This window comes from Anarhichas minor, unplaced genomic scaffold (genome assembly GCF_050575085.1).
Source record: "Anarhichas minor isolate MPS153535 unplaced genomic scaffold, ASM5057508v1 ptg000042l, whole genome shotgun sequence".
NCBI lineage: Eukaryota > Metazoa > Chordata > Actinopteri > Perciformes > Anarhichadidae > Anarhichas > Anarhichas minor.
This window is the reverse complement of record NW_027466488.1, coordinates 967,502-993,043: the sequence shown is the minus strand read 5'-3', so window position 1 is coordinate 993,043 and position 25,542 is coordinate 967,502. Positions and strand designations below refer to the sequence as shown.

At 40.2% G+C, this 25,542-nt stretch overlaps 1 protein-coding gene across 1 annotated transcript in view; it reads right to left on the bottom strand.

Moving 5' to 3' along the window:
* syt7b (synaptotagmin VIIb) overlaps window positions 1–25,232 on the bottom strand; it is a 45,427-nt gene extending 20,195 nt beyond the window's left edge. Inside the window, 8 exon segments of the mRNA XM_076109749.1 lie at window positions 1,747–1,869; window positions 5,341–5,688; window positions 10,456–10,656; window positions 11,393–11,459; window positions 14,012–14,172; window positions 15,186–15,265; window positions 21,593–21,696; window positions 25,142–25,232. Coding sequence (XP_075965864.1) covers window positions 1,747–1,869; window positions 5,341–5,688; window positions 10,456–10,656; window positions 11,393–11,459; window positions 14,012–14,172; window positions 15,186–15,265; window positions 21,593–21,696; window positions 25,142–25,232 — 1,175 coding nt within the window.
* Window positions 25,233–25,542: the final 310 nt, after the last annotated feature.

The window sequence follows — 25,542 nt, the reverse complement described above, 5'->3', positions numbered from 1 at the left end:
CACACGGCTTTTATCCAATCATATCTCTATGATCAGATTTGGTGTTTGTAGATATTTGTGCCGCGAGCTGTATTTGATTTCATTAATAAAACAACCGAATCCCAAACCTCTAGAGGACTGTCTATTTTTAGCTTATAGCATATTTCTCTAGAAAGCTGAGAGCAAAGGTTTCCCACTCTTTGTGTCTCTCTTTCACTGTCTGACAACGTCTCGTCTCATCACATATATTCTTGGCCGGATCATCCTGTTACATCGTTCTCAGTCTGCTGGGCTCCATGAAAACGGCCGGGAGCAAGCCGGCAGACGGGCCCAGGGAGCTTACAGAGGCACAGAGATGAGAGAGACGGACAGAGATGATGATGGAGAGCTCTTATTAGTTGTGGAAGGACGGACACTTGGAGAATTGGCCCACGCGACCCCTCGGGGTAGAGGCTCACTGGCTGGCTGTGACTACAGTTAGGTGCTTGACAGACCTCCAGACAGTGAGAGGGGGAGAGAAGGATGGGAGGGACAAGAGGTAGCTGGTCCTCATCCCCTGACTGACCCCCATTTTAAATTCAATTTCAAAAGCATAAAAAAGGTCCTAATTGTTGCAATAACATCAAAAACAAGACAAATGTTGTTTTCTTCCGAGACAGACTGCTATTTTTTCTCAACAAAAAAATAAAATCTGAGATGACCTAGTTAGAACCTGGATGCACTGCAGAGACGTTTTGAGAAAACTTGTTATGTGGGACTACACCCAGGTTCATCCGCAGCCTACTAGTGTGAAAACAGCGGGTTAGGCACTTTATCCCTCAAACACTCTGATATGATAAGAGGGCAGCCGGTTTAGTCCTTTGTTCACCAGCTGAGAGATTGTGTTAGTGTCTGACAGCTGCTCTGAGATGACTGGGAGATGAGAGGTTAGCATATTTTTAGACATGTGTTCCATCTGAGGAACCTCACTACTAAATAATGAGGGTGCCCTTCTCCTGTGCCTGCGACTCACAGTATCGAACAGTACAGAGCTGCAGATAAGCCTTTCAAAAGGTCTGGATGAAGAACACAGATAGAGGACATGAAAAAAGGACCAAGTGGACCTAAGATGTGGTGAACATGAAGCTGAACATAATATCAAAAAGGAAAACAAACAGCTGAGTCTTTAGTTCAGTGTTGGAAGTTTCAGAAAAACATTGTGATTAGAGGTAGAGAAAAGCAACTAATCTAGCAGTATCAAGCAGTGCCATAATACCAAGGCCATGTCATGCTTTAATGGCCTGAAGGACTGATTTGCAAATAATTGCATCAACAGAAGATCTCACATGGAGATTTGTCCATCAGACGTATATTTCTGGCAGTGTAGAGAAGACTTTGAAACATAAATAACATTTGAGGGGGAAATGGAGGCTTAGATTGGGCGACACTAATGACATCAGTATTTTTATAAATTGCCAAAAAAATATTGAGCACAAGCAAACAAGAGGTAAAGATTTTTCAAATCATATATTTTTAGATGGAATATTTTTTAATTTTGAAATGTGTCGTCTATATTGTTTTTCATAATGACTTCACCATTTCAGACATAACTTTTGATCTTTCATGTCACTCTGGACCAGAACATCAACAAAACAGGGATAAAAAGTGCTGCAAACACTTTCAAATTGCACGACATTACATCATTGCATACCTCTCCACTATACGACAAACAGCTACCTCATCTACTTGCATAACGAATTCTCAACTTCTCTCTAGTTCTCTCATTACCTCTTTTCTGGTGTGGTTTCGTTTTCTTTGCTTGCTGGCGCTTCCTGCAGATCTGGGAGGTTGGCAAAGTCATCCTGTTCAGCCAGCCCGATTGCTAGAGACAGAACAACCATCTTCCCCTCACTGGACACACAGACAAACAAGACATCACAAGACCACACAGGTGTGTAGACAAATCGGCACAGGGACACATACACACATACACACACACACACACACACACTCCAACATACACAAAGAAACAAACGGGTAGTGACAGAAACACACCGCACAGCACACATTCATTTCACGTACAAAGAGAGAGTGGGAGGAAGGTGGTAGACTGTTGTGAGGACACTATTTAATTTATACAAATACTTAATGCACACCTAACACTGCAGCGCATCTCAACTACAGCTGTGTTCTATGGAGTAAATTAAGATCACAATACAGACTTTATCGACGCTTGAGTAACACTTTACTGCATGCATGGTTTGCCATTGTGTATGCTATTCTATACTAGACTAATACTAACATTAAACTTTCAATTCGTCCAAAGTTAATACGGTTTTATCTGCGACGGGTATTCATTCAAACACAATCTGCCACTGTCATTATCAGTAATGGCCCTTTACGCAAATCATTAATGCAGCTTTCTTTTCTCTCTTTTCTTGTATTAGTGAGTTAGACTGCATTACAGGTCTGAAAACTGATCTGCTATCGCTGAAATGAGATGTAAAGACTGTTTTTTTCTTCACCACTCCCTTAACCAACTCTGTGAGTTGCACACTCTAATAGCACACTCTTGAGAGTGTGCTATTAAAAGCCACCCAACCTTTGAAGTGTCACTCTCACGTTATGGATAATGTGGGGTGCCTGATTACTTAATGTACCGACCGCTGTGACATTAGTATCAGAATCAGGTGATTTCGCTGAATTGATTCTTTCTTTAGTTTTTTTAACACTGGCATGATGTTGTATGTATTTTAGAGCATACCGTATCTAATTAAAATACATTGGATGATACCAGGGATATTCATCATGGGTCAACATGTGCTTTAAGTGCATTTTCCTATAATTCATCTTTACAATATATGAGGTTGTAAAATGCATCAGTGAACAGTGCACTTTCCTACAAGAAACAATTTCTCAGGAGTATTTCTTTTAAATCCACTGCAGGTATTCATTGAATGTGTTTGGCTGAAATGAGCATCATTAGCAGAAAGGCTTAGAACCACTGATGCCTCCACGGCTTTATCATCCTCTGTTATCTGTTTCCTAGAATAATACATGTGTAAAAATAGAAAAGCAAAAACCCAAAAGAAGGGGTTTGGATTGAGTCACAGAACAAAAAAAATAGAGGCAATGAAATGAAATGCTGAAAAAAAAATGAAGAAAAAGCGAAAGAAATCCGTGACAATTGAGGTTGCCTTAACAAAAACCTGCAACAAAGAAACATATCAAGTTGATTTTCAGCTCTCATTCCCCTCTTAACATACCTGAGGTCATTTAAATTATATCTTAATGAAGTGTGCTGCACCGTGAATTCAAGAGGCAATGCAAACAATGACCTTAACAAATAAACAATTGCCCACAACCAACCTTGTAATTCACAGTCCTAAATAACAACCCATATGTAAGCACATATTTACACTATTCTGGTGGCTTCTCATACTTTCCTCTCTGTCTCTACCGTGCTCTTTTCCTCTTTTCCTCTTTATACAGCCCCTAACATAGCGTGCTGATCCAAGGACAACCTTTATGAATTTACTTTACCACAGTCATTTCTTAAAGGGCAATTCTGATGATTTTGTTAATCTTCAACCTTCGCCTGATGGACAATTTTAAGACAGAATTATAAAACATTTAGCGCAATTCTCTACTTTTATTTTGCGGATTAGCAGCGGTCTCAGAAGGTTGATAATTACTCGATGTTTTATTTCAGGAGAAAACAAATTGAGAAATGGCTCTCAGTGATCAAAACTTCTTTCATTATGTTTAAATTCTGCAAAGCTAAGCCTAATACATGTGTAATTTTACACATAGCTAAGAAGTCTCCTCAAATGGCAATATGATCAACAGATTATGTCATCCTTATTAGCCTGTGACAGATTGTTTGTCAAGTTTCATCAGTTTCTCCTCATTTTTCTTCCGATCTTCTTCCTCTCATCTCTCCATATGTCACACTTATGATCTGATTTTCCAGCCTGTATGTGCTTTAAGTGCATTCCCTTCTTAACAAGAGGCTGTTTGTTGAAGCAATATCGACAACAAGAGGAGCGCATTAGCACTTGAGAGACCACTGGGGATGTGTAAACAGTACCAACATGGCGCCTGTCGATAAGTTGAATGGGTTTGTATAGATGTCCAAAAAAGACACGCGCACTCCAACACAGAGGGTTTTCTGAAATCATTACCACCTACACCAGCTCTATTGATCTGAAATGTAAGCGGGGTGGTTCAGGTGCCACACGGTGTGACAGACACGGACACACGTGGAAGGTGAAACTGATGCATTTGGTTGTTCATACCCCACCGATCACAAGTGTTCCCCCCCCTCAGGGTCAACGGCTCCCTATATATGTGCCCAGCCTTATTTGAATGATGATTCACATAGGCAGGGAAGACAACAAAAAGTACAGGAGTGTAGAGCTGTGTGTGTTTACGTGATGCTGCTTTGTGGAGCACATCATCTGTAATTCATTAAAAGCAAGCGAAGGAGGAGAGCTCTTCGTGCTCCGTATCTCAAGCTATGAGTAGCTTTCGCCCACACCAGCAGCCATCCAACTCAGGAGTGAATGGATCAGAAAACCGTAACGATCTTTGCTAACTGTAGGGTGAGAGGATACTTCTATCGTTTTTGTTTCTAGTTCTTGTGAGGCTATGGATCAAGTCCACAGTATGTAGACAGTGACGGTGTGTTCCTAAAGATGTTTAGGTATTAGTATTTTTAACAACTTTCCACTGCTGCCGAGCTGTTTACACTGCTTCATACATCGTCCACGGTAGAGGAGAATAACCTTACAACTGTGCAGTTCATGTTGTGATGATACACACATGAGAATAATAGAGAAGACCATTCTGTGAAGCTTGGTTTCATGAAACCTTTTTGAAAATAAGTTACAAATAAGTTTGATTTTCTTAAGATCTTCTAGAGTTACTAGGTATTTGCAATACAATACACTTGTTACATATATGATAGTATTTATATGTTATATCCTGTAAACCTCTGCATTCAGCGGTCTGTCTTCAATTAACAGTGCTCACAAACAGAAACAAGCGTATCAATCCCCTCAACCATACAAGACAAAGAAACAAAGGACTGGATGGCCTTCCAAAGATCACTATGCAGCATACTCACAGAGCGTGTGTCTGAGAGAAGACAATATGACCTACTGATGGCGGACACATGGACATGATTATCTATTAATGTGCATAATGTAGTAAAATCTGTCACATCTGACACAGACATCAACATGAACAAACTACAACCTGAAAAAATGACCACAGTTGACTTGAATCGGTATCTCCTGCAAAGCCTCAACAACATTTTAACGTTTTACGTTTTGCAAAGAAAGCAGCATTTGCCAGAGTAGAAAACCTCATGACACTCACAAGAACGACTTGACATCCAGGCCTCTGTGGCGTATCTGCTCCATCATGTGATCCCAGCTGCCAGGATTTGACCTCGATCGACCTGCCCCTGCACCTCTGTACCTGGAGGCTCCAGCCGGACTCCCCCGGACCCCGCGCGGGCCACCGCGGTGGCCCCCGCCGCCTGGGCCTGTGTGCAGCTGGCCCAGGCTCTGTGAGGTGACTGGGGGGTCGTTAGGGCCCGGAGGGGGCTGGTGAGTGAGGGGCTGTTGGAGGCTCTGCTGCCGGACCAAGGGCCGAGGGCGCCCCACGGCGGAGGACGGGATGTGCTCCAGGGTGGAAGCAGACGAGAGGGAAGCGTCCCCGAAACTAAGCCGACACATGGGAGCGCCGAGGACAGAGACAGATACAACAAGGAAGACATCGGAGTTAGAGATAACAGGAGACATACAGGACAGGGCAGGTAGATTTAAAAAGGATTTAGAAGAGATGAAAGCAAAAATCTAAATATATGATATGATATAAAAAAGATGATGCAGAAGATAAAAATGGCAAAAACATACAGCACAGATTGAAATGTGGGAACACAGTGTTCGCAGTGAATATCCAAGTCAGAAGGGATCAAGAGAGAACAAACAACAAAGAAGATCAGTGAAAGAGGGAGAGAGGAGGGAGAGAAAGAAGAACAGAGTTGTCAAAAAGCTTAAGATAACTGTTTAACATCTGTATGAAAACAACTGCGTAGAATTTCAAGCTTATGCTGCATGACAGTGTATGAATGCCTAGATGAGTTGGCATGCAATATGTAAACATTCAATCATTGTTCTTCAAACTGGTGTCAAAACAAACCTCTGCAGTGTAAGTGGAATCAAACTCAAGCTGAAGTTAAAGTATCATTATTACTTAACTTGAGTCTCTGTTCTCCATCTGCAGCTCTTAATTCTTTCTGTACGTTACCTCTTCCCTTAATTAGCCTTGACCTACTTCTAGCTTCTTGCCTTTTGCTTCCACCAGTCTCTCTCTAAGGTCCTGTCTGCTCCTGCTCTGTTTTCCCTTCCCACTCTTCCCATTACCTTCCTACTTCTGAGCTCAGCTGCTCTCCATCTCCTCTGTCCATTCATCTTTTCTCCACCCTCAGCCCTCACATCAGTCCATCGACACACCACCTCCAATCACCCTTCTTTAAGCCTGCTCTCTAATTACCGGTCTGCTACTCTTACAATCATGCAATAATGCTTCTCCGCTTATCCACCCTTCAATCACTGCGCTGCCTGATAGCTGTAAGCTTGTGCTAAACAGCTCTGTCTGGAGCTAATGCTGTGAGGGAGGATTTACTGCCTGGACTTGAGTTGTGTTAGCGCTGGTTCTTTAGTATTAACTCAGCTCTAACTCTGCTGGAGAGCCAGGAGACAAGACCCCTGAGAAGCGGAGCAATGCTGGATCAAGTAAATACAAGGCAGAGCTCATATACATGCACCCATGCATGCAGGCTTTCTCACATACACACACACACTCTCTCAAATATTGCACGCCATTAAGTCTTTCCTGAGGACAGGCTTTGAAGGGAATGTTTATTTACTTGTGCATAATATTGTATCTGAATAAATGTGAATTAATGTCATTTGCTGCATTTCTGTTGGGTAGACGTATTATAGAGTTTTGAGGTGAGAGGAGAGATTTTAGGGCTCCAGAGGTAAAAGTCTGGCTTATTTTCTGCAGAGACAACATTGGGCAACTGTTAGTTGGAGCACTTCCAAGGTTAAGATACAACTCCAAGTTGAATCATCAGAACAAAAGATGAGCAAAGATGATCGCTAAAACGCTAACTAGAGAAGTCAACTATGACTATAAGAAATATACAAAAAAAAATCTTTTTTATTTTTTAGATTCTATCATTTTGGGATTCTTTGCAAATGTTGGCACGTTGTTTTGTTCTCAAACGCAACAGAGAAAGTGTTTTGATTTTGCTACAGCTCTGATTTGCACCTCTGACTGGCTTCTTCTCTGTAGCTACTGCAGCTGAGGCTCATGGGTATCGTTGTTTCTAGAGCCTGCCGTCATACTAAACTGACACGGTAAAGACACAATGGCCATAAGATAAAGCTATGATCGTAGAATTATCCATTAGACTCCGTTGACAAGCGATAAGGAAAACTGAAACATTTTTACAGTGGCTCCTCACACTTTGTCACTCTGTATGAAAGATGTCATAATGTTTTTCTAATATTTGTTTTCTATCACTGAAGGCTCTGTGCACGTACATTTGGAGCTGACTCAATCATATTCATGCTCATTCATCCTCAAATAAGTTCAAACGCTATACATAGTTTCATGTCATTAATCTTATCTCCAGATCTACGACAGGATGTAATGTAATGAAAAATAAAAGGAAAGGCATTAACCGCTTTGCAACACATGACACAGGAACTATTGTTATCCGAGCACATAAACCAAACAATGCAGCTACTGTATAGCAGAGTCAAGTGTTTAAGTGCAAGCGTGCTTGCAGGATAAATAGAAAGCATCCAGTGGCACACACAGAGAGAATATTTCTGCATCCGACAAACATGTTATCATAACTGACATCATGATGAATCAATACATCTGGCGGGATTCATGGTGGCATTAGGCCAGAGAGCTGGAAGCCGGTCCATGTGCTAATTCATCTCGCCAGTCTGCTCAGTGTTACAAAACTGGCAAAGAATTTACTCACTTTAAAAAGGTTTCATCGATTGTTGTATCTACTCGTGCTTTCAGGAGCTGCGCATCTTTATTGTCCTCTGTATATGTCTGTAAAGCGCCAGCACCAGTCATTCATATTCTCTGAGCACGAGCCCTCTTCATCTGCTGTATTCTATTACTGACTTAGAGGGTTATTTTCACATTTCTTCTTGCTTGAAAGTCAATTAAGATGACTGTAAACCTTGAATGATTTTGTAATTAGAGAAAATTGAGGAGGGTGAAGAAGAGAGCGAGAGAAGAAATACTAACGGAGTGAACGAGAGAGAGAGAGAGAGAGAGAGAGAGAGTGGAGAGGTAAATGCCCCAAAATAGAAACCAATTCCAGAGAAGAAATGGAAATACAGGTAGATCTGAAAGAAGGAGTGACAGGAGAGGAGAATAATGCATTTCAAATTCTAATTCAAAAATTATTTTGCAAGTCTAATTGTCATGTTGTTAAAAAGCCACATACTGTACCAGCATAAGATTTTTTTTAACTTTGCGAAAATCTGTCAAAAATGAAGAATGATTCATTCATTATGAATAGAAGCGATTTATAATGTCTATAAATACCAATTCTGACGGCAGAGTTTTGCTCTCTTATTTCTTATCGAGCTACCGCATCATAACAAAGACACATAGTATTATAGATACAAAGCTGACTAAAGATGAAGGAATGAAAGAATTGGATGTCTTTTATTGTAAACCCACTGTAAATCTGCACACTACAATTGTTTATTAATCTATTCAAATATATTTTGCTCTAGATTCACCGAATGAACTTTAGGCGATACAGTACAAGAGACTTATTATCTGGGTTACGATTTACATACAGAGAGATCTTATATTTATTATTCATTATCTCTTCAATGTGCAAAAATATGCAGCTTTTATCAATCACCATTTGTTTTTCCTCATACAACTCACATACGTCATATATACAGATTCATATTTTAATATAGAGCAAATTCTGCGCAGCTGGAGATCAGGAGGCTAAATGTTTGTCTACAGCCACTTTGCTCTGGGAAGGTGGCGATACTGATTGTGTGATTTATGTGCTGTGATCAGCTGCCCAAAGGTAAGAGCTGAGCTAAACGAAAGGGACGCAGTGGTTCCCAAGCTTGGGATTGTGACCTCCAGAGGTGCTGCAAAATGAATTTGAGTGGTCACAAGATGATTTTTGGGAAACAAATGGATGAAAAGCATATTCTGCCTTCCAATATGGGGTAATTCCTATGATCCCAGGGTCCTATGTTCCCCCAACCTGTTCTCATTCCCAAATTGTCACATATGGACACTTGGCCGGGACCCCTTGGTGTCACTTAGGTTTAGGCAACAAAACTACTATGTTAGGTTTGGGAAACGATGTTGGTTTGGGTTAAATAAGTACGTTTTTTACAGCCTGGAAATTAGAACGGGCTGGTTCCCCAACTCTAGCACACAACGGGAACCTGAAAAAGATGTTCCCTCGCTCTATTTGCTTAATGTGACAAGGGGAATTATGGGAACTCATCTAAGGAAACACTGCGTGGAGTTGAACACAGGGACATTGAGTCTCTGACAACATAAAACCTTTTGAAAAGTTTACTTAATGTGTGTTAACTGAATATGGAACTGGGGAACAAAGGACACTGGGAGCATAGACACAAAAAACTATTTTGTCAGGCTTTTCTACAAGGATTGTTAATTTTTTTGTGAAATATTTTATACTTTTACATTTTCAGGGATCTTAGAATCACAGTGGAAGTTCAAACAATCACTACATTTTTAGTTGTTTTTGTGTACACTATCAGCTGATCATGTTGAATATTAGCCAATTGGCAAAAAACAAACACCTTCTGAGCCGTTTGCAGAGGTTGATGCACAGTGAAAGGGGTTCTTTTTCTCTCATGGCCTAATAAAACTGCTCTCCCGCTGTTTATGCAACCCACTCTAAATTTAAAAAGCTGTTACTTCGAATGAACAAGCACGCCATCTTTGAAGATTCTCGGTGAGCATCTGTTTTGTTTGAGATTCTTGAAACTGTCGGAGCCTTCAATAAATTGGAGGCTGCAGAGGAACAGCATTGTCTGAGGCTGCCCTGACACCAGCTGGTGGAGGTTTGGCAGCTGACATGAAAATGGTATTTGTTTATGAGTGACGAAGCTCTCTGTAGTCGAGAGACTTCAAGCGACAGTTACTCAAGCATCGCAGGTACACCCTGCAAAGCAGCTGGCTTCTCTTCCAGCCTGTCCTTCCATTATCTTCATCATGGTGTCAGAAATAGCTTCTGCTGATGTCCTTCTTGAAGTGTACATGCAACAAGGCCATTCACTGTGTTTACAAACTCACACTCTTCCTTCCTATTCACACCATGCTGTTGTTGTGCCCCCTGTGGCCCCTCATGCGTGCCCCCTGTCACCATGCGCCACTCACTTGCCAAACCGTAGACCTCCGGCATACATGTGGCTCTGGACCGTCTGCCAGCGCCCGGCCTTGCTGCCCCCCATCACCATGCTTCGAATGCTGTCACTGCGACTGGGCCCAGCCCCAGACCCAGAGCAAGCGCCACCCCCGCTGTCACTGGCCCCCGGCGAGGGTCCAGCACCTCCCTGCCCACCCTTATCCACGGCCCCACTGGGAGGAGCAGTCGGGTTGATCAGAGACAAAGAAACACGGACAGACAGAAAGAACGGACCAGGATACAAAGAGGAGGGAGAGAGAGAGAGACGGACAGACGAGAGACAGACGCACAGACGTACAGAGCCGGAAAGCAAAAGATTCATCAGTACAGTTAGACAAACTGGTGAGTGAGACACTTTGTGAGCCGTCCGTCCAGCCACAAGTGTCCAGTATGCAACGACAACTGTGAGGAGCCACTACTCCTCAGTCAGTAAAAAGCAGTGAAGAGTTTTGAAGAGTCTTTTCTGTGGACACTTGACTGAGACACATACTATATCTCCAAAAGTGCAATAGTTCTATTCAAAGTTGTACAGTATTGATGGCGTACGTATTACTTGATTCGTTTTTATTAAGACAACTTGTAATGCCAAATTCAGTTGTATAATGCAAAATACAAGCAAAGTAAAGAGCCTTTGCCTTAAGGGAACTTTTTCTTATTGAAGCTTTTCACTTTCACTAAAATCAGTGAAAGTAATTCTGGTGAGAAATAGGCCAAAGAGCTTTAGGAGTGCGGGGATGCAGCAGGTCTTCAGATCTTCAGATTGTTTAAGATGCACGTGATGATAACAGAGCACTAATGTCTCTAATCTCACAGCAGCTCACCTGCAGCTCACAATAAAAACAAAAAGCCCGTTTATCTAATGAGCTTGTGCAAAACATTTTCATATTAAAATGGCGCCGCCTAACCCACCCCTGACCTCGACTTGAGACGTCACAGTGACGAGACAGAACGTCGACTTCAGTACAGGGACCTTCTACTGAGTGAGGACAAACCACACAACACACAGCTGCACAACATTTAGACACTGAGTGTAGCCTGACGGTAAAATGAATGACTTCTCACTCAACAATGAGATATTTTCGTGGCTATCTTGGCTACTGTTGTGATTAACCTGTCCATATTCTCACATACAATTCATCAGCACCATAAAAACTCTCCTATGAATACGAATAATTTCTCTACAGCACTTTTATTTTCCTTTGGGAGAAATATTACTGCACTGAAACTACACCATAACTGTTGTTTGGTCTCTTTTTTTTTGTAAATGTATTGTATTTTATTTTATTTTTTCCCTTTCATTGTGTTTTTAAATGTTGATCTAATGCATTTATTCACCTTATCTAAAGCACTTTGAATTGCCTCTGAGCTTGAAAGATGATAACAAACAAACCTGCCTAAAGCTTCATCATCTCGACAGTAAGGAGTGAGAAAGGGTTGACTCAGAAATGGCACTATCATCAGCCGATTAAATGCAGCGCAAATATTAATAATTATCTCAATAACATAACGCAATGCAATCACAACAGTCGCTGCCGCTCACTGATTCTTACAATAGTTTCAACATCACTGCACAGATAATTGATCACCCCGTGGTTTTAAAAGAGTCAAGTGAGTTGTAATTAGAGAGGATGGGAATGAACAGGTTCACTTAATGCCACGGGGACGTGTGAGATGCATCTAAATGATGGAATGGAGGTTGATATGAAACAGACGCTATAGCACCAAAACTCTTAATTGCTGTAATGTACACAGCAGAGGCTGTGTCTCTATTTCTGGAACAGGGCTCAGGAGACCAGACTCAGGAGGGCTATTAGGTAGCCGTAAAGCACTTACAGTACTATGAGTGATAGTGGGAGTAGTGACAACAAATGAGCAGAAAACACGGAGCGAGTGGAGGAAGAGGTGAGAGGAGTCAAAACACACGTACAACTTTGCACACACACACACACACACACACACACACACACACACAAACACACGCATCACACACACACACACACAGAAAACAACAGTAAAATAAAGTAAAACAGAAACCACCCTATTAAAGTAACAGTTAAACATTTTGGGAAAGTTTTTTTGGTGGAAAGTTAGATAAGAAGATCACACACCACTCGCATACCAAATGTGAAGCTAGCTGCCGGTTAGCTTAGCGGAGCACAAAGACAGGAATCACAAGGTCTACCAGCACCTCTTAACCTCACTAATTGTAAGCACTAAAAACTAAAGTGCTAATATTCAGTAACTTACAGGGTCGGCTTTGTGCAAAGCTAGCATGCCATATATTATATACCTTATATTTAACAATGCAGAATAAGAAACAGGAAGTGGTGTTGAGCTTCTCGTCCTACTCTGTTTCCTTATGATTCAAGTCTTTGTGCTAAGCTAAGCTAACCGGCAAGCTGGCTGTAGCTCTTCACATTTAACAGACAGGTGTGAGATTGGTGTCCATCTTCTCATCTAACTCCCAAAAACGTCAAACTATTCCTTTAAAACTAACCCACGCAAAAGATACATCAACAACAGTCGCCCCTGATGGTTTAGGTAAGTCTACGTTTAAGTCAAGTCTGCTACAGCAAACTAACGAGCAGATTTCAATAGGTGGAGCGGAGGCTGGCTTGTATAAAAAGGTTCAATTGAAACAGTGAGATCTGCTCCCTGAGGGTTGTCCGTCTCCATGGTAACACTCAATGGGCTGTAGGTGAGAGGTAACTATAGGGTCTGATGAGGCCAGCAGGGCTGTAGGGAATGGGGCTATCAAACCTTTCACTTGTACACCCTGTACACTGTGCGAGAGCAAACTAAAATGTTATTTCCCAGATTTTATGTTTTGACTTTTGACTTTAACGACCAAATGGGACTCAAAAAAAGGAGGGTCTCCAACATATTCTCTGTAATCCTCTTTCTTATAAACATTTATGATTTAAAACCGGTTTTCAAATAAGATATACTTCAATAATTTAGTATGGCTGTTGGCAGACAGAAAAACTGTCATTCTACCAAAAAGCGATCATTTGGAAAATGGTCATAATTTCTGTCAATGTTAGGGCAGTCCTAGGAATCACAGCAATATTAAGGGATGGTGCTGCACATCTCTATCAGGTGCTGCATGGCCAGCGGTGCATACTAAACACCACCTCGCTGTCGACATGCCTGAGAGCAAAAACATGAGGATTACCAGGGATGAGAGGAGACTTCTGTTAAAAAGACATGTGGCCAGGCAGCATTACAATATGAGGCTTTCTGACCCCCTTCAGGCTATTAAATGTGACCTTTTCACTGCTCAGAGTGATATATTGATCAACCCTGGCCTTTGATTCTGAGTATATTTTGTGCTATTTGTCAGATACTTAAGCACACAAATAGCCGAACACAAGACTTTTTAAAATTGTTGATAATAGTGTTCGAAACACATCCCTACTGTGCTAGTATTGCCAAATTTGTATTATATCAAACAGCTTTGAGGGATTTTTCCAAGGTGCACACAAGCCCCTGTTCATTACAGCCCTGCCCAGATTGAGGGTCCCTTACCAGCCATGACTGAGACTCACTTGGGCGTGAGGCGAGGGTCTCCGTAGGGAGCATAGGGAGACATGTTTAAGAGGAACTCCTTGGGCGGGTAGGAGCTCCACCTCTGTTGCACGTTGCTGCTGTCGTTGTTGTTCCAAAAGTCTCTGTCCAGATCATTGTGGCTAGAGAGAGAGAGAGGGAGAGAGAGGTAAGACAGGTGAGAGTCCCAAGCAATCAAAGACACTTATAAAGAAGAAAGACATGACAGAGGAGAGAAGTTTTACATTCTAAAACAGGCCACAGGTTCCTTTTTATACTTTAAACAGAGATACATTGTTCATGAAATACAAGGTTCATATGGTTCCACAGGATAAAAGGGAGACAAGTCTGTTGTAGTTTGCATGTCAAAAAACCCGATAGCGTGAAATGTTGGACCATGATAAAAACACCCTGAGTGGAGAAACAAGAAGTGACCTGCACGCTTTATCACTCTGTCAGAGATGAGGAAACAAATAAAACAGAGGAGGCAGAAAAGTCAGAATACAACAAAAACAACAGCCGATTGAAAAAACACACATTGGATATGAAAAAGAAAAGAGAATAACAACAAATGAGTGGTTTAAAGTGTCATTCAATTGATAATTATAATAACAACATGAATTCTCAAGGTTGTTTCCAATGGTAATATTACAGTCCAAAATAATAAAACTACAGCCATGCAAGATGGCAGCACCGTTCACATTTATAGTCATTTCAAAAAGACAGAGTTGTGAATGTTCGGAATTTAGCAATTTCTTGAAAATACTGTTTTCAACTGAACGGCAGATAACATTGTTTCAGTGTTCTGTAATAATGTGTGACTACTGCGTTTACATTTTTGCGTTAGTTTATATTCAAAACTAATTAAAAGAAATGTCGTTTGGAGGTAAAGCCTTTTTGATCTTTGATTTATACAAACAGAATATACAAGTGACTTTCCTCCACTGTGTTCTGAAGAGACCGTATAATTCAACCTCTTTGATAAATGAGAAATATACCCATATAACACTGTCTTCAGGGCATCATTTCATGGTGGACCATTTCAGGCTACAAGATTAGCTTTCCAATCACAAATGGCGGCTGTTAAAATGCGATACTATCACCTCATCATAGATCATTTCCATATGCTTCCATCTAAACCCTCCCTGACACCTACTTGATGGCTTTATTTTCCCCTCGACCTCTCACAGAATCTGGAGAGCTGGCAGCCTCCACCCCGGGCTTATTCCTCTTCCCCTGCAAAGAGACAAGAGGGAGACAGAGACGGATCTTAGAGCCGTGTTTTGATCATTCTTTGCAAAAGCATTTTTTGCAAGTGAAGTGCACATTACAGAGACTTTGGAACAGCATCGTGTTGGAATATGATGAATGAGGGAAGAACATACATTGGTTTGATGCCAGGACTACAGCCTGCTTCTAAGGTTCACAACATGACCAGGGACCACTTGAGACGCCAAAACAAACGCTCACATGCACGGACATGTCTTCACACACAAACAAACAAATGAAATCTACATGCTTACTGTACAATGAAACCAGACACAAAACACATGTTATGATCATTTTAAAACAGGAAGACGTGTAAACATTTATTAAAACTGAACATTTAGAACCCTTTCTGTCACAATGGTTAAATAGCAGCTGACGTAGTCATGGCGTGTTACACGTGTAAAGACAAAGTTAAACTCATAGTTATGCTTAAAGGGGTTAGAGCATAGCTACAGAGCCTGACACCGACACCAAATAGCTGGGCTTGCTGGAGGGAGGGAAGGCAAGGGAAAAAACAGAACCAGGGGCGGGGCAGACTGTCAGACCCTGCTGCGGTAAAATGAGAGGTTTTGTAAAGGGACTCTGGTGCTCGAAAACAATAGCACTGTCGTCCACAGGGACCGCTAAAATTGACACAAAATGAAATGACCTTGTTGTAGCTTTAAATTGAAGATAGCGTCTTCTCCTTTTCAGTAAAACACATTCAAAAAGGCAATCCCCACTGCAAATCTTCTGCTCACCACAATCGTTGCTCTCTATCACAGTGAACAGTTTGTGGGGTATTGTATTGATGCAGGACACAGCCTGATCATGTATGCTGCATTCAGCTGTGTTGTTGTGAACGGGTGAAATCTGACGCTGAGCTATATATCACAACGCTGTGGATATCTGCAGCCGGACTAACATTAAACCACGGCGTCAGTAACGGATAGTTTACAAATCACAAACTCAAAGGTTTTCTTCTCAAAGCTGACACATTTCTATCCAGAGCTGTTTTAGGGAGAAACAAGACCATTTGGAGGGCAGGAAAATTCTAGATATAGGCAGCAAAAATGCATGCATTTAGAGTGTAATGTATTATACAGCTCACTTTACTTACTCTGCACATTGTTAGCACTTAATGGATCGCGCTGAGCAGAGCAATACACACTGGTTACCGTTATTGAGCTTTACGTTATATTGAACTCTGTATTTATTGAACTCTTGAGGGTGATAACACTGAGCTCTCTCCAGCTGAGTCACACAGACCCTCTGCTCTTACATAATGCTTTACCATAGTAACCTCACAACAAGGACATAAAGAGCCTATATGCCATAAAACCTCCACTAAAAAGGAAAGACATCTCTTTATTTCTCATCGTGAAGTTTTGTCCTCGGTCTAGGAAACAACACTTTGGATTCGATCCTGTTTGGAGATCTCAGCTGCATTACCATCTGTTGCTGTGGATAATTATCATTATCAACTTCACTGAGTTTTAATCAGATATGCCATATTTTGACAAAATATACAGAACTTGGCAAATGACTCCTCTAGTTTTTGAAAGACAATATAACGAAAGATTCAAAAAAAGATTCAAACTCAAGGACTTTTACCAGTACACAACGTGCCTGGATGACAAAATACAATATGAGGAGAATATTATTTGCTTGCATTGGGATGAGTTTTATATAACATCAATTTCAAGTCTCTCAAGAGAAACCATTATTGTTTGTGCACTCATCCTTGCTTGGTGATGAAGGTGTGTCCTGTTTCCCTCCTACACTCTCTGCTCCTTTTGATTCGTTCACTTCGCTCTTTGAAGTGTCAATCCGACTCCTTCCTTCTTCCTCAAAACTGAGATTTTCCGGCAACACACTCTGCAGCAATGAATAACCCCATGCAAACAGCTCAAACGAAGGCATGTCGGAGGAGTCGATGCTAAATAACAGATGCAATCTGCCATGAAATGTTAATTGTGAAAATGAAATGACACAAGAAGAAGATGATCCGTCTTTTATTGTTAGTGGTTTCTGTTCTGCTGTCTGCTATCAGCATCTGCTGGTGTGTACAAGTCCCAGGTGGACATTTTATAGAGTCGAGTTACTTTAACAATCCCCTTTTTTTTCACAAAACAGTGTCAAGTGCAGGTCTTGTTGTTTTTCCGGCAGTGTGGAAGGTTTAGCCCCTGCTTCGGTAACACCATGTACTGTAGACATTGGTGTGCAGTCACATCTCCTACAGTATATCAGCTTCATGTCACATGCTATAACTCTTTAATATTCACACCTCGAGGCTATTTTTAGTTTTTCCGTTCACTCTGACCTGCATGTCTTAGGACTGTTGGAAGAAACTGGAGAGACCAATACACATACAGGGAGAGTAAACTAATCTAAAAGCTCCAGCTGAGCTGTTCAAACCAAGGACCCTAGTGATGTAAGTGATGGTGCTAACCTATGCAGCCATGTGGGAGACAACATAGAGTCTCAAAATAACAACAGTCTGACATCAGGATTGGCTGAGCCGACTGGATTTTCCATGTTCCTTCAATTATTTATGATAGTTAGAAGAGCCACAGAATAGCGTCAGTTGCTGTCTTTAGATTAGCTAATAAGCAAGTCTAAGCCCAATCTTGATATTATGACACTTTATAGGAATATGAGTGAAAACCACATTATATGAATGAGATAAGATTAACAAGACTCCACAGAAAGGTGGAGGGGAAGAGGGGAACGTCGTTAGAAGGCTCTGGGTGGAATCAGTTATGTATGGATAGATTTTAAAGCAGCCATATACATATTTAAGAGCTGTCTGAAAAATCTCAGAACAGATGGTTCCTCCAGATGCAGACAAAGAACACTTCGAGTCCCTCATTTCTTCATATCAAGACAGACAAAAACTGTTGTCAACAATGTTCATGTTTTCTGATCCAGCACCTCTGTCGTTACGTTTTGGTCCAGTTTAAACTAAAAGTGTCACATGTGTCAATGATGTCACCATTCATGTTTTAACACATATAAATGTCTGCTTTTGCTAGATTTACTGTTGCTTGTCAGGAAAACATAAAAATACAGTAGTTTTTTTAAGTGTTTTGACAAACTACCAATGCTGTGTTTTCCACAGTTCCTCATCAGTTCATTCAATTCTGCTTCTATAATATTGTAATATGTGCCTTGAAAGGGAAAAACAAATGTATGCTGCTGTTTATTTTTTAGTTAGTCGACTTTCTTATCGGACTTTGATGGAAGATTTCTTTGCTCTTTTTGGTTGAGAGATTTGTTGCACCATTTTAAACTCAATGATGAATGCAGTACTTGATCTCAATGAAGGATTTTGAGCAGCCTGCAGGCTTTCAGACACAGCCGAGTGCTGAATGTTTATCTGAATTCAGCTTTCAGTGTCCCGCAAACAGGTTGCCTCTTTAAGTATTCTACTGTATCTCCCTCTAATGCATCCACAATACACTCTATTATTTATTATGTCACATCTCATGTGTCCAGCTCGGCAAAAACATTTTCAATAGAGAGCAAAGCTTTGGGGCCTGACCTAATCTGTACCTACATTCAGCCACTACACTGTAAACACACACACACACATACTGCACAGTGCATACACACAGCACAGAATAATATTAGATTTGGGGACTCAGACACGGATAGATTTCCAGAAGTCAAGAATATGCTATCAAGTGCAGCTCATCAATCATTTAACAGAATCATAAAATCCAAAGGAGGCTGGAGAGCAGAGGGTGGAGAAGGTACAATGTTGAGAGAGCGTGGGTGGATGTGAGAAGCAGAAGGGAAGATGGAGAAGAGAAACAGGAGTACGACAAACAGAGTAGAGGAGCGAGTGAGAAACACGGAGGGACAGCACAGAGGAGGTTGGAAACAGACTCCAGAATGACGAAGGCTGTGCAGAGGACACACACCTGGATGTTCAACACCGACCAGCCTCACCTCCTCTTCCCGCCTGTTTGTATGCCTCTGTGGCTGTTTCTGCCTCTGCCTCTCCCTTCCCTCCTCCCCCCACTCTCCTCCCACTTCCACTCCCATAAAACAACCAATGGCATGAGACCAGTTCCAACAGTTTCATCTCTCCTGGAGCAAATGTTTTCATATGGATGTTGGATGTTTATATGCTTCTAATTTGTTTTCCAAATTACGTTTTGCATGAAATACAGTCGCTACCAGCTGGATTGTGTTCAGTGGAAACATTTAGGCAACAAAAGCACTTTGGTTAAGGTTAGGGAAAGAAAACTGGGACAGAAAATTCATCAACTATTACTACTACGACTATTTTGATAATTGATTCACTGTTTATGTTGTATTTTGTAGCAACAATGCCAAACATTTTCTGGTTCAGGCCTCTCAAAGAGGATTTTATTTTTCTAATTGAGGATACATTTGAGATCCTTGCAATTTGGACTGTTGATTGGACGAAACAAGCAAAACAAAAAGGCTCTGGGAAATTGTGACATGTTTAGCTTTTTTTTCTGCCATTTTACAGCCCAAATGATTCATCAAGAAAATGATCAGCAGATTAATACATGCCAAAATGTGTTACAGCATTTTATGTTTGACCTTTTTAAATTCTCACCTCTCGCACATTGGCTCTATTTCACCTGTAGGTGTTTATTTATTTAACCTTTAGGAGTGCAACCCACAAAACAAACACAAGAGAATATGACAGAAGGAGACAAGGACTATGGGGAACCACAGAGGCAACAGAGACGAGAGGACAGCAGAACAATCCTGGAAAACTAAATCAGTGACATTCTGACAAGGACATGTAGATAAAGTGACAAAAGGACAAATACAAACCAGACTATTCGGTATAAAAGGAGAAGGAGGGTGACACAAAAACAAAGACAGAGACAGAGATACCATGAGGGTAAACAAAGATAAGAAATGGGTTTGTTTGTCAGGTTCAATTCTGTTTTGTTTCACCAAAGCAATGATAGCAATTTAGACTTTAAGGAGCACTTAACATACTTTATAACTCCAGTAAGTGATCATACATTTTACCCTGGAGAATTATGTCATTTAGCTCAGCTGTTTTTCTTCTGAATAGCCCAGTTATGTCTCGGCTTGTGTATGTTTGATCAACTGCTGTGCTGCAGTCACTCCTCAGAACAAGAGACAGACAGAGATGAGAGAGCGGGACAAAAGGAAGGCAGGGGGGGGGGGGGGGGGGGGGGGGAGCAGGACAGAGTGTAGCAAATGCCAGGGGATCAAAATGTATAGGGGGAATTACACTTGCTTCAGCAGCCAATAGCTCTGAGTGATGCTCATTAGCATATGAATCATTAGCATGGTGCTGGAGGCTGGAGGCAAGCAGCCATGATGCACAAAGCCATGTTTACAGAGAGCACAAGGTTTCTGATCTTGTTTGCTGTCATGGCCAAACATACAGCCTCTATCTGGTTCCCATGCCATAGAGCACAGAAAGCAAAACACTATTCAACAACAACAACACATCAGGCAATCGGTGTATACATTCAGTTCAAGGTCATGAAAAGAAAACCCGACTGCCCACACAACAGCAGTTCTTCTTCAATCGCTTAGAGTTGTTCAGAAACATGGTGAGCTGTAAACTGTAAAGGACCATGTGTTTTCATGAGAGCCATTTGGCCTCAGTCAAGAGGCTGGGTATTGAACCTCAATATTGTCTTAGTACCAACTGTAACGTGTCTGGAGCACTGAGCTTCAACACCTTTACAATACTGAAAGCTGACAGTGAACGTTTAACTATATTTTTGATCAAACAAGTCTCGATTTAAAAGAAAAATTCTTCTTTTTTATGTTTAGTTTTAAGACATCATTATGAGTTTGGATTCTTTTGTTGAATGAAAATTACGTTTTGGAGAAAAACATGTTTACATTTTTAAAGTAAGGCATCTCAAAAAGTAGTGTTATGGAATAGGATGGAATTATTTTCACTATCATTTAATCAACGATTATTTAATTCATCATTTTCAATTCATCAGTGGAAACTAGGTTGAAGTATTTTATTTTGAAAGAGTTCGTTAATAATAACTCGGCAGTGATTGATTTAACTTAATGCTACTTTTTGCCTTTCACAAGAAGAATTCAGCCAATACAGAAAACAATGAACATTACATGATCAACTGTACCAAGGTCAGATGTAAAAGATTTCCCTCCACTTCATTCAATGCAGCTGTGTTGTATGAAGTGTTTCTGTCCCTGTCCAAAGTGTTGTGATTCACAGAGGGCCTCAGCTCAGTTGAAATAACTTTCTCCAAATCATTTGAAATAAATGCTAACATTGAAATGTGACTAATAAGCACTGTAACTTACCAGTTTACGTTGACACCAGGTGCAGACGCCACACAGAGCTACCAGCCAAACGGCACATACTACGGACGCAACAGACACCAGCAATACACTGAGAGACACTGAGCCTGAGGGAGAGAGACAAAGACACATAGAGAGGAGGCTATTAGTGCATTTAATATCACAATTACACCTGAGCTTTTAAGTTTTAGTCCACTGTCAATACCTCACAAAAGTCTATGTTGGAGTTAGAGTACGTATCGTGACAAAACGCCCCTTCTAGGGAACATGTAGGTATAATAAGGAGCAATGCCTTGTAATGTGCCTTCCTTCCTTCCCCCATTCGTCCTTGTCATCTAGCATCTGTCATCAGTAAGACACAAAGAGAAATGCAACATGAGTGCGAGGGAAATGACATAGAGCCACTGAAACGGCTTCATGCTCATGTTGCTTCATGTATCAATAGGAGATCCGCACATGTCAGGGAGAGATAATATCATGGTGCCAGAAGCCACGCAATTACCAGCTTCCGTTTTCTCTCTTCTATCTCGTAAACCCTTCAACAACTTTGTTCCCGTCTTGCTCCCGACAGATGAAAACTTCTTCCACCGCCGTCTATTCCTCATCTCTCCCTCTTTGAATTACTGCTTCTTAAAGATGCCGCTCATTCAGACGTCTGACAACTTATCTGCCAAGCGATTCAAAATGCAATGGCACGTTGGCAAAACAATGTCTGCAAACAATGAGCTCATAACTGCGCTACATCCTCTTTCTCGGCAACACAGGAGATTTCAGTTCATCTCTATCTGAAAAATTCATCTGACGGTTCTTTCTTCCCTTTATCCCTCCATTTCACTTTTCATCCCTGCATCCGAGCATGTTCTACATTTTAACTTTTTTTTTCGGGCCAACAAACAGAGGAAGTGGATTAGCTAAGCCGATTTAATCATCCCTATCCATCCTCTGCCTTCACATTTTATTAACTTCCTCTTTTCGTCTCCTTCGGGTGTATTATGCATCTTCTAAAGAAAGTTCTGTACACTGTTATTCTCTGGTCACATTGCTTTTCCTCCATGTTTTCAGTGGCACAAAAGATCGATACATATATCAAAAAGCTCACAAACATTTCTAACAGACCTTTTATTAAATGGCACGATTGTTTTGGGTTAAAACAGTGTACCTACTAAAGGCACATAATGCCCATCAATACTAAAACAGAAAACTCTGTGCTAACTGCTTTTTTTTGTAGAATAGAAAGGAAAACCTAAAACCAAGGTTACTTGAAGAAAATATTCTAATTCACTGCTTGAGGCACATGGCATTGAATAAATATAATTTATCAGAGAGGTTTAGAAAGGAAATTCATGTTGTTCACAAAATAACTAACTGCAAGGCTGGTTGGTACAACATTACACTGAATCTATCCTTGTATGTCTCCAACAGGCTCATCCAGCTTACATTTATGCAGAGGTTTGTATCCGAGCATTTAGCGATTTGAATGCCTCCAATTTTTAAAGTGTCAGCTCCTTTTTACCCATGGGTAAAAAAAAACAAGCTTGTTCAACTTAAAATAATGAGTAACCTGGCTGCCTTAAAATGTTGAGTTAGGCAAGCTAAGAAACTTCAGTTGTTTGCACTTCAATCCAAGTTCATTAAACTAAGAATAAATAGTTGGGCTGACAAGGGGGAAGCTAAATAATACTTAAAAAATAGTCCCATCAACTTTAAACTTCAAGTTTAACCAACATGTTTTTTAGTACTACCAACAAGACATTTTAGGCAACAAAGAATGACCAGTATAACCAACAAACTATTACCGTTATCCTGAGCTGTACAAACATGAAAATAATAGTTGTTTGAACTAATCTTCTTGTTGGATCAATTTATACATTTTAGTTGGGCAAATATAGTAATAAAAGCTGAACTCACTCAGGATCTTGTTGAATGAACTTATCATTTTAAGGCAGCCAGGTTACTTTTTAAAGGTATAGTTCATCTTAGTTTCAATGTTAAGTTCATTCAACAAAATTAAACTGCTTAATTTGCCCAGACAACTTAACCCTCTTTTTTCGAACAGTACACATACAAATAATTCACAGACACTAAAGAGCATTCAGATTGCTATTTTATTTCATTCCCAAACTGACAGTGGCTTTTTGCAATGAATATAAAAACAATAACATGAGGCATGTCTGAATATTATGAAAAACACCATATTAAACAAGTTTTATATACATATATACATATATATACACATATACATATGTATATATACACATATACATATATATACAAATATATATACATATATATACATACATACATATACATATACACATATATATACATATATATACATACATACATACATATATACATATATATATATATACATATACATATACAGTATATATATATATATACATACATACATACATACATATATATATATATATATATATATATATACACACACATACATATATATACATATATATATATACACACACACATACATATATATACATATATATATATACACACACACATACATATATATACATATATATATATACTTCCACAATTAGAAAAAAGCAACCTACACCCTGGCCAAAATATATGGTATATGCATTAGCAAAGCCAAAAATTATCCTAGAAATACTTAAAAATTTGCAATGTTTTTTTAAATTCAATTTCATATTCCAAATTACTACTGAGCATTTAGCAGTGTTGTCCAACTGTCTGAATATTACACCATACAAATAGACTCAAGATATATCAGCATTGAACATACAGAAGTTATAGCAAAGAGTCCTGAGTTACTAACTGAAAGATAACGACTATAATGCAAGGCATAGTTGGTGAAAAAAACCTGTCTGTGCCTGTGAGTCCCATCAGTGTTGCAAAGGCTCTGGCAACATCCTTTTGCTTGTGCAGAATTATGTGCTCCTCCAGCACAACAGCGACATCAACAATGTCCTTTGCCAGCAACTGTTTCTTACTTCCACCGTCCCCTGTATCAATGAGAAGGCCAGTGTTCATTCCTTTGGTTACTTCCACTTCTGAACTGGTAGTCTGAAAATCACAGTGAAATATTTAGTAGCTAACCATGTACCATAGAAAAATGCTTTTATAGAATAAAAGTAACGTTACTATTAACATGTCTTGGGATTATACAAAGAAGGCAACTTATTTTTTAGAAGATTTAGAAACAGGAAGTCTTATAAATCTACATTTGACTGTATATTTTAAAGCCAAATCAAATAGTACAGCATATCCTACCTTTGTTTCACTATAATGCATGTAGTACTTGACTTATTTCATGCCAGTGCTCGTTTAAAGGCAATACAATAGTCCGTGAATATGTGATAGCTTTGTGTAGCTTTGTTAACTACAATAGCTAACTAGCATTACTACTGCTAGCTAAACTTGGCCATAAACAATGGCTTTTTAAGTCACTAAAAACTACTGCTACAAGGTATACTTTGCAAACCGTGTGTAAGATTTATCAAGTTTTCCTATTCAACACTTAATTTAACAAGCATTTTGATGAATACAAGCAGGTGTTCTTACCTTGGCAACTCCTCATCCAAAATGGAGTTTTCTTGAGGCGGATGTCACTGTAGATGGGCAGCCGTTGTTTACTGTGTGGGGTTACCAACATGCTTTTGCAGGGGCCACACATACAGTTGAGTCAGCTGGGAAATCTGTGTTGCCTACACTGTAGTGATGAGTTGGGCACAGTTGAACTTTATATTTCAAGTACACCCAACACTTTAGTTAAACTGACTTAGGGAAATGAGCTGAATACACTAAAACCTCAAATTCTTTTTTACAGTGCACCAGCCTTACCTAAATTAAATTATATTCGCCTGTTTGATAAGGTATCTGATTTTTTTTTTCTGAAATATTAAACATGGCAGAATATGCTGACAATTAAGATCACAGGGTTGAATTTGTTCTTGCTCTGAGCC